This window comes from Erigeron canadensis, chromosome 4 (genome assembly GCF_010389155.1).
Source record: "Erigeron canadensis isolate Cc75 chromosome 4, C_canadensis_v1, whole genome shotgun sequence".
NCBI classification, from domain to species: domain Eukaryota; kingdom Viridiplantae; phylum Streptophyta; class Magnoliopsida; order Asterales; family Asteraceae; genus Erigeron; species Erigeron canadensis.
This window is the reverse complement of record NC_057764.1, coordinates 24,886,417-24,896,358: the sequence shown is the minus strand read 5'-3', so window position 1 is coordinate 24,896,358 and position 9,942 is coordinate 24,886,417. Positions and strand designations below refer to the sequence as shown.

The 9,942-nt window shown below is 34.1% G+C and overlaps 1 protein-coding gene across 1 annotated transcript; it reads left to right on the top strand.

The window, feature by feature from the left end:
• Positions 1–355: 355 nt before the first annotated feature.
• On the top strand, positions 356–6,827 carry LOC122598132 (protoheme IX farnesyltransferase, mitochondrial). Its single transcript, XM_043770734.1, has 7 exons — positions 356–779; positions 2,834–2,963; positions 3,760–3,897; positions 4,448–4,581; positions 5,000–5,125; positions 5,646–5,749; positions 6,144–6,827. The coding sequence occupies exons 1-7, from the start codon at positions 457–459 to the stop codon at positions 6,506–6,508; spliced, it is 1,320 nt and encodes a 439-aa protein (XP_043626669.1). The 5' UTR covers positions 356–456; the 3' UTR covers positions 6,509–6,827.
• The last annotated feature ends 3,115 nt before the right edge of the window (positions 6,828–9,942 follow it).

Sequence of the window (9,942 nt, the reverse complement as noted above, 5' to 3'; positions counted from 1 at the left end):
ACAACCAACTTCTCATATTTAACCAATAGAACGAAGGACCCATCGATAGCTTGGTCAAACTGAAATTCTTACAGTTTTCGATCTTTGTTCTTTTTCATTAATTTACTGTCTGTATTTGCTTCAAATAAGTACATGTCTTGCTAGCATTTTGCTAGTTTTTATACAATGTTAAAAATATAAATATAATTATTTTATGAACATTAATAACCTTACAAAATTATTGGAAATACATGTATTTAAGTTTTTCCCGACCAATTGGTTATTTTTGAGTTGTACTTTAAATTTTTTATACTCGTATTAATTAGAAAAGGAAAAATAACAACGCTTCCCATCCCATTTCTAAAGTGCTAAAAATGATATTTTATTTAGTTTCATTTTCATCAAATAATCAAAACACATCCATTTCTCCCACTTGTTCCACAACCACAGCGACAACCACCGGTGCCGTAACTCGCGATGTGGAGAAAAACAAACTCACTGACTCACTTCACACAACTCGCTTCATCAAAATCCAACTATTATTCACATCTCCAACCGCTTTCTATCCAAATCACCGACGTTGACCATGCATATCGGTCAACAATCAGATCCTCCAGTTCCACCGCCGTGACGTCATCTCCCGGTTTGACCAAATTAGGTGTTTCCGGAATCGATCGTGCTCGGTCGATTGCCTCGAGTGCCGGTGCCGCCTATGCGACGTCGTTTAGGGCTAAGGAAGTTGTTGATGCGTTTAGGCATTATGGACAGTGTTATTGGGAGCTTTCTAAAGCCAAACTTAGGTTGTTACTTCCATTTCATTTCATTTCATTTCTTATATATAAATTTGTATATATATATATATGGGAACAATCAAATAAGAACAGTTTTAAAATAAGATCGGTGAGAACACTTAAAAACATCATTTTGATGCATTAAAAGTCCATAAAACTAACATAGTGCGTAACTAATTATCATTATTTAAGTGTTTAACAACACATTGATCTGTCAAAATCGAGAAAATCACGTTTTTTGGTGGATGCATTATTTTGAAGAATATGCATCCAAGATGGATGCACAAAACAAAAAACATGATTTTCTTGATTTTGACAGGCTAATGTGTTGTTATACACTTAAATAATGATAATTAGTTAAGCACTATGTTAGTTTTATGGACTTTTAATGCATCAAAATGATGTTTTTTAAGTGTTCTCACCGTTCTTATTTTAAGACTGTTCTCACTGGAGTGTTACCCTCTATATATATATATATATATATGTTTGTGATAAAAAGATAAATTGATTGATTTTTTACAAAAAGTGATGATGATACCCAGTTGTATTTTATAACATTCCCTTTTATATGTTAATGGAAGTGTCCTTTTTTTAGTAGTGAGTGACTAGCTCAAGGATAGGTTTGTGAAATATGTAGGTTAAGGAAGAGGGGTGAATCAGTGAAATGTCTGCGGTATACCGAACGTATAATTTTATGGCTTAATAAAGAAGTGGTTGCCAATACCTGCATACCCCTGGACACTACCTTCATATGATTGACTAATAAAAAGCTTTTTTTTTCATCGTAAAGGAACTTGTCATAGCCATGCGGTGAAGGACTCTCATACCACACTCACTTATAACTTAGATGACCTTGCAGAAACTGAACAGCATGTCTAGCCTCTGTAAAACTTTAAAGGCTGTATACCCGCCTTCATGAGTTTTAACTAGGTAGATTTACCCTTCTACGCTGTTTTAGGTGAGTAAGGATTCAATCATTGACCGGAGATTGGGACAGAGCGGATGGCAACTAGATGATTTTTTCCTGTCTCTCTTTCTTTGCTGCAATAGATGAGATTGGCATTGCCCTAGTTCCAATCCTTTTAGAAAAGCCCCCTTCCTCCCTATTCTTCAAACTCTAAGAAGAGAGAATATAGCCTGTCTTTGAATTTGGGTATACTGTAATATTTGTAGCTGCATAACTGTTTGAATAATTTGCTTTACTATGGTTATGTATCGTATAGAAGAGCAGCCACTAGTCATACACCTATACAAGAGTCAAGGTGTATGCCCTGGATGTTTTAGTGCTTGTGCATGTAGACTTTGGTTGCATTTTCATATAATGTTGTAACTGGTATTTGAACTTGGGTATATGCTGTGTATCTGCATAACTGTTTTGTTTCTCAACAGTGTATCTGCATAACTGTTGCTTAAATGATTAAATTATTTGCTTTACTATGGTAATGTATTATACTATTATTTAGAAGAGTATCCACTAGCATTACAACTATACAAGAGTCTAGGTGTATGCCCTGGATGTTTTAGTGCTTATGCATTTTAGACTTCGGTTGCAGATAATTTTGCCACTGGAGTTAGAAATAATACGTAAAAAACTTATGGGCACACCAGATGCATGTTTGATAACACAAAATCTGACTACCTTCTTTTCCGTTGTGGAAAATGTCATCCTGATGTTTGCTTTCTCGATGAAGAATCTATGTTAACCTATGGGTGATCCTGGGTTCATAACTTCATATTGTGCTTAAATGTTGATAGCATAGTAATTCAAGCAGCGCATGGCCATGTGAGCTTCGTGGAAACCATTTGCATTACTGATCATGATCGATCCTTTGTTTGTTCCTTCTTTACACCATGTATGGGCAACTTCTTGTTGTTTATATAATTGTTGTTGAGAGATTGGTTTTTTTAAGATGATGAGTTCATGTAACATAGTTGAAGGTTTCTATAGTTTCTGTTTCTTGTTTTATCTCTATCTGTATTCATTGTCAGAATAAATGGGAAAAAGTGTGTTGCTAATCATAAATCTCATCATCTAATCTAATATTTCTATTCTATATCTTTAGCATGCTAGTGGTTGCTACATCTGGAGCTGGTTACGTTCTTGGGAGCGGTAGTGCTGTTGACTTAGCAGGACTTTGTTACACTTGTGTGGGAACCATGATGGTAGCAGCATCTGCTAACACGCTAAATCAGGTTGGTAAAAATGTCAGATTGTTATTCTTTTTTGGTGACATGGGAATAGGGTAAACAGGTTTCAACGGGGCTGCATCAAACGGAGCTTGAAGTTGATTTGAAGACTTTAGGCCTAGTTTAAGTTTTCAAGTTCATCTGAATAGGATGATGGGTCATGGGTCTTATGATGCAGGCTCGACTTAAACTCGAGGAAAGTTTAAGAGCTTTAGTAGTTCAAATTAGAAACCATGCTCTACTAAGCAAGCTAGATTTAAGCTCAGTTTGTTAGCTCGATAAATTCTGACTTGAGTTTGTGATCAACTCATTAAATGTTTCAAACGTATATTTTATAGTTAAAGTTGTACTGGAACTCTTATCGCTTAAGAGCTCAACTGTTTGCATCCCCAAGTTCAAAATTGAACTATCAAATGTGAAACATATTGTGAAGTTTCACAACTTCAAAGTATTTCAATTCTGTAGTCTGTACATAATTCGTCGGGTTTCTAAGTTCTGAAATAATCTTTTAATGCTATTGGGGACACACTCCTAAATAAGTGAGGTTAGTAACTGTTAGTTGGAGGTTTACTTGTTAGTTTGATGTAGACTCATCTATACGATATCTTTTGTAGGCCATAGTTGGAGTTTTACTTGTCAGTTTGATGTAGGCTCATCTGTTTTGTTGATAACTGCTAACTTGAGCGTGTGCTAACAGAAAGAAAAAGCTTAAAGAAAGTTAATGAAAATTGTGCTGTATTAAACCTTTCAGTTTTTCTACTTCTTTGCATATCTCATTAGAGTAATATTTTGTTTGTTTTAGATATTTGAGGTTAAGAACGATGCAATGATGAATAGAACAAGGAGAAGACCGTTACCTTCAGGACGTCTTACTATCCCTCATGCAGTTACATGGGCTTCTTCTGTTGGCCTTGCTGGCACAGTGCTGCTGGCAAGCAAGGTGGGAAATTGATTTTATACATTGTGTGAAAATAGCAAGATATCGTAACTTCTGTCATGATTCCTTATCATGAGACTAGGGTGGCAGTTTTTGGCTTATCTACCTAAATCTGGGTTTGATGTGACTTGTTTTATTGGTCTCCTTTGGGTCAAATTAACTTCACTAAAATTCTAAAAATGAAGCTGATCAAACTAGTTAACCGAGTAAAATGGGCCAAGATACTTCCAAGTGCTCACGAATGAATAAAACCTCCTAAATCGCTATGCTAATTACAGTCAGATCATTTTTGAATCAGTTTCGTTTTTATTATCCTTTTTAAGATGCTTTTTATTTAAAAAAACATATCTTAAGTAAAACATTGTCTATTATAAAGTCTATTTGAAGTGCACTGTAAACGTGTTAGCGCATTGGTCCAGGCTGCACTGGCGGCACCCAGATAAATAACTTACCTGTTATCCCTGCTCCACCTCACCTGTTTTGCCATCTCTACATGAGAGGTATCTGAAGTTGGGATACTAAATTGAGCATATTTATGGCAAGGTTTGTGCAGGCTAATTTGTTGGCAGCTGGACTTGGAGCATCAAATCTTTTTCTTTATGCATTCGTATACACCCCATTGAAGCAAATACATCCAGTGAATACATGGGTTGGAGCTGTTGTGGGTGCAATTCCTCCTCTTCTTGGGTATTCATATATTTAATTCATTCTGTAATCAGTTTTTGAGGTTTCTGGTTGTAGTTACTGTATTTATTTTGTCATTGCTGAAACCTGTGATGGTTTCCAGTCCAAATAGTTTCATGGATATTTTACAACTGTTGTGTGAATGAGAATTTTTTCGCTATATGAAGTAGGGAAGATTTTTTAATGTTTTATAAATGTAACTTCAGTTAGTTGGTAATAATTTTATGATGTTTCTTAAACTACATGTGAAGTGGAATATTGCACTTTTAATGAGACTGAAAGAATAAGGATTATTGTTAAATTTTTAGGGCCGGGGGAGGGATGAACGTCTGTTCTTTTCTTTGAACAGGCATATACATATGCTATATATAGAGTTACAAGTTTTGTCTTCTTATATTTCTCTTTCTTTCTCACATCAAAGGTGGGCTGCAGCCTCTGGTCAGATTTCACTGAATGGATGGATCCTTCCTGCTGCCCTGTACTTTTGGCAAATACCTCACTTTATGGCTCTTGCATATTTATGCCGTGAAGACTATGCCGCTGGAGGGTATGTAACCAAGTTTGTGTTATTAATAAAGTATCATGTGACTTTCTGTGATTATAAAAGGCAGTTGACCTTTCAACTATCTCAGTTAACAGAACTACCATATATCTAAGGACTTGTTTCCCCTTGGCTCTTATAAAAATTGGCAACCCAGTGAATACTTCATTTGGAAAGAAATTCATTGTTTAAGCATGCACAATAGGAGTGTTCGACTATTAGTCAATTACTTATGACAATGAGTGATGTAATAGGAATCTTGTGGCCCATCATTAACGCTATCATTATTTTGTAACGATTACCTAGCAGCAAAGGGCTAACCTTTTGGAATGAAACTTAGACAACAGGGGAAGTATTTATCTGAAACAGATAGACAAAAGGTGAACTAGATGTAGTTAATATTTGTAAGTGCTGTATTGCTAATTGTTTCTTATGTTGCATCATCAGAGGGTGTTTGAATTTGTGTTTTGTTGCAATAAGAGGTTTAGATATGTATTGACCAGTTCTAATTTTGTGTAATATTCAGGTTCAAGATGTTCTCTCTTGCCGATCCTTCGGGTAGGAGGACAGCCTTGGTGGCTCTGAGGAATTGCATATATCTGATTCCACTGGGATACTTGGCATATGATTGTAAGTGCCGTTTGAACTATGAGTTTTATTTTGTTGAAAGAAATTTCTGATTACGTATGCAAAATTTTAAATCTATTTCATTTAGAGTACTTTTTGTATACAGTATACGCAGATTTGAATTTTATTTTGTTTACATCTAAAGGTGGCATTTTGTGACTTTGGGTAATCATTAGCGTCAGATTGAGCTGACCTGAAACACTTTATGTTTTTTTTATTATTATTTATAAATTAATAGCCATTCAAATATGATTATGAAAGTTATAATATTTCGATATAATATGAAGTTATCAATTACTATTAATTACAAGGTTTAGCCGTTTAGCATTAGATAAACAGTTTGGCGGACTTTTAATGCTTATGAGTTGGCTATTCTTTCTGTACAAAATATTTGCAGGGGGTATAACTTCCGGATGGTTCTGCCTTGAATCTACCCTTCTCGCTCTAGCAATTAGTGGAACATCAGTCTCATTTCTTCTGAACCGTAATAAAGGAACTGCAAGAAGAATGTTCCATGCAAGCCTCCTTTATCTTCCCGTATTCATGTCTGGGCTAATGTTTCACCGAGTTTACAATGATGATGATCACACACTTGCCGCAAAAAGCACTAAGTATAATATGGTCATGTCAAATACAACTATTGCCCATGAGCAAGATAGCAGGAATGAGAGGGTAAAACACAACCGTTCACGCCCACCTGTAGCGTATGCGTCTGTTGCCCCTTTCCCTTTTTTGCCAGCTCCTATATATGCAGACTCTTGAGTTATTCCAACTTGTTTCATATACACCTCATAATTATGAGATCATTGTAGAAAGGTAACATGTAAAAGCATATTGCTACAGTTCTTCATTGTTGCGGTTTTAATTTAGTGTAGGGTTGGTGCGAACATATAGCCGGGGTCTTGTTCATTGTAAAATTGGTCTGTACTATGCGCTACAGACTGTGCTTGATGAATCCTAAGTTGTGGGCATATGATCATACCTGAATTTTGGCATCGATGTTTTGCCGATGACATTGACAATAATTTTGTTAATGATCTTGATGACGTTTGATTGTGCAATAAATTGTATTGTTTAGAGATGGTTTGCATCAGAATTTACCAATCATTATATTATAAACGGGGCCGGTCCTATCATTACTAGACTATAGCCAGAAGATCCGTAACTATCTTTAACATGAGTTGTATCTAGTTCCTTCGACTTGGCCTAAGTGTAGTTTTTGATGCCCTTACTTTTGATGCAGAATGACCAACTACAAAATTAAAAAATGTTTTAGGTTGCTTGGGCTTTCCGACTTGCAGAATGTGATGAGACTAATTGCCTGGGAATGAAATATGCCTATAAAAGCCGCTTTTAGTGTATTCAAGGCTTCAAGCAAGCCCCTGATGCATCAAAAAAATGAAAAACTGTACATAATTCATACTCGTAATTAACCGAAGCATGTTGAGTTGAATATCTGTCTATATCTATATCTATATTATCTTCTTATAAGATGATTTGAACTACTTAAATTACCTTTTTTATTTATTTATTAATTTAAATATCTCTACCTAATATACCTATAATAACTTTAAATCTCAACCACCCATTTTTTTCTCTTCTCAAATCTCAACCACTAATTTTTTTCTCCACTAATCATTTTATTCTTTTATTTCATTCAAAATATAAAAATTGTGTGAGTATTCTTAAAATTCTATGCTCTTATATAAGAGATGCCATTCGATATACTTTCGACGAATTTTTAAATCCGAGGGCGGAACCCTTACGGCTAAGGAATTTGACAATCACACTCTATGACTTATCACCACCTATGACCTATCACCCCATCATCTCACCGTCGCAATGCGCTTTCTCTTGTAGTTATAAACAAGCTAAGCAAAATATAATCCAGTACGAAGTTAAATAATATCATCCCATTTTCTTTTGCTACACAAAAATTATCAAAGAATCTCAGAATATACCTTCGAGCATATCCGAGTTCCACGTGTTTGGTTTCATTTTTTAGATTTCATATATTCATAAGCGCTTTTTTTTTTTAATTGAAAAAGTAATTTAATTATAAAGCAAAAATTATCAAAGCGCTTTTTTTTTTTTTTAAATAAAAAAGTTACTTAATTATAAAGCAAAAAGTGTAGATACGAGTAAAACACAGTGACTACTGACCATATACTTTGAAGGACAGAGGTCACAGTCAATGCTAACAAATTTGTAAACTATCTATACTCTATTGGATTTCTTAAAATTAAGCATTTTTTTTCCTCAAAATACCCCTACTTATACATAAAACCCATTTCTCACTTTGTCTCTAATCATTACACGCTCTCATCAACATTTTATCACCCTCTGCCGCCGCCCTCCTTCTCCACCGCCTCCCTCGATCTCCACCACCGCCTTCCTTTTATATTGTCGTCACCTTTTAGCCGCTGCAACGCGCGGACACTATGCTCGTCTTTTGGCAATCCATTTTCGGTTATTACATTATCTTTAAGCAAACACTTCGAAAATCTCAGTTCTTCATACAATGTTAACTGTCAGGAATATTTTGACCCAACATTGAACCACTTTTACCTCCAGCCGAACATTTTGAAACTCACATAATTATTTTTTTCGGTTTAAGTATAAACCACATTGAGAAAAAATAACAAAACAAAACACGCCTCTCTTTCTCGCCGAATGAGATTTGTTAATGTACTTCGGTTCACATCTAATTCATATGGTACTTAAAAAGATAGATTTTGGAGATCTAAAATAGAAGTCGTGTGTTATCATCCACCTTGCACATACTAAATATCCTGCATGGATTTCATGATCAGATTTTGATGGTGACGTTTCTTTCTCCTGTCCCAATATGACCAAATGTTTCCATATATTTTCACCGAGTTAAAAGTGAATTTCGCAACAGTTTTTGGTATTTTGATATCATGATTTAATATATATTATAATACAGTTGAACTAATAACTTATTAATCAATCAAATCGTTTAATTTTATCAAATTAACTTTCGCTTATGTATCATTTAAATTAACTATAAATTAAAATTTTTAATAATCATTATTCAAATATATTATTATATTAGTATTTATATTAATTTGTAGAAAAAGTCTCATCAATTTACACTTTTTTGTTTTCCATTAATAATTTGCACTTTTTAACCCTGAATACTTAATTTATATTTATTTTTAGCCATCAACTTGAGGTGATTTTTTAAAATATTTTTAAAAAAAGTAACAAAAAGTATTTATATATAATTTTTTAAAATTACAATTATCACCTAAATCAAGAGTCCTAATGATAATCAAATAATATAAAAAAGTCCTAATTGTTATCTAATTATCATAAGACGGGTGATTATACGTATGGCCTCCTTAGTAAGACGTGCAGATTATCGTGAAGCACTTTGTCGATATGACAAAACTAATGCGAGAGGGAGAATCAATATGGAAGAAGCGGGGATTAGCCGCCTGTCACGGAATGGAATGGGATGGAATTAAAAAAAATGGGAAACGCACGGGGTTCAAAGATTGGCCGCAATCTGAGCGGCAGAAAAATTGAGGATTTTCATTCTTTAAACCTATTTGTGTTATGTGTCCGCAACATGATCAAAGACAAATACTTAAACGTTAAGTACAAGATCACAAATTTGTTTATATTTTTAATTCTTTGTTATATTTCATAATAATATCACACTATGAGTACAATTGGTTTCAAAAAAATCTTTAATAGTAGAATTGTAATAGCATGTGCCTTATGAAATGACTAAGACAAAGAATTCCATCAATATGTCTCAACTAATAATGACAGTGACGAACCTGTGATTATTGTACTACAACTTGTAAAATATAACACTTAAAACCGTATACCCTCAAAATTATAAGCTTTAATGATGTATGAAATCTAATATTGATAATATCGTAAACCTCGTGTCTAGTGTTAGGCACGGGTCTAAAATCTAGTTATAGTATTAGTTATTGGGATTTTATATGTCAGTTTGTAAAATTTTCTAAAAACTTGGTTAGTTTGTTATACATAATTTATGTAAACAATGCTAAAATGTGTAGTGAACCTTTAGGTGGAAGAAAAAGTAGGTATTAGAACATGGAATAATTAAATTGGCAAAAGGTTAAGTTTCATTACATGTGGGGGGTTTATATAGGCATATAAATTGCACTTAAACCCCCTTCATAATTACAAACAAG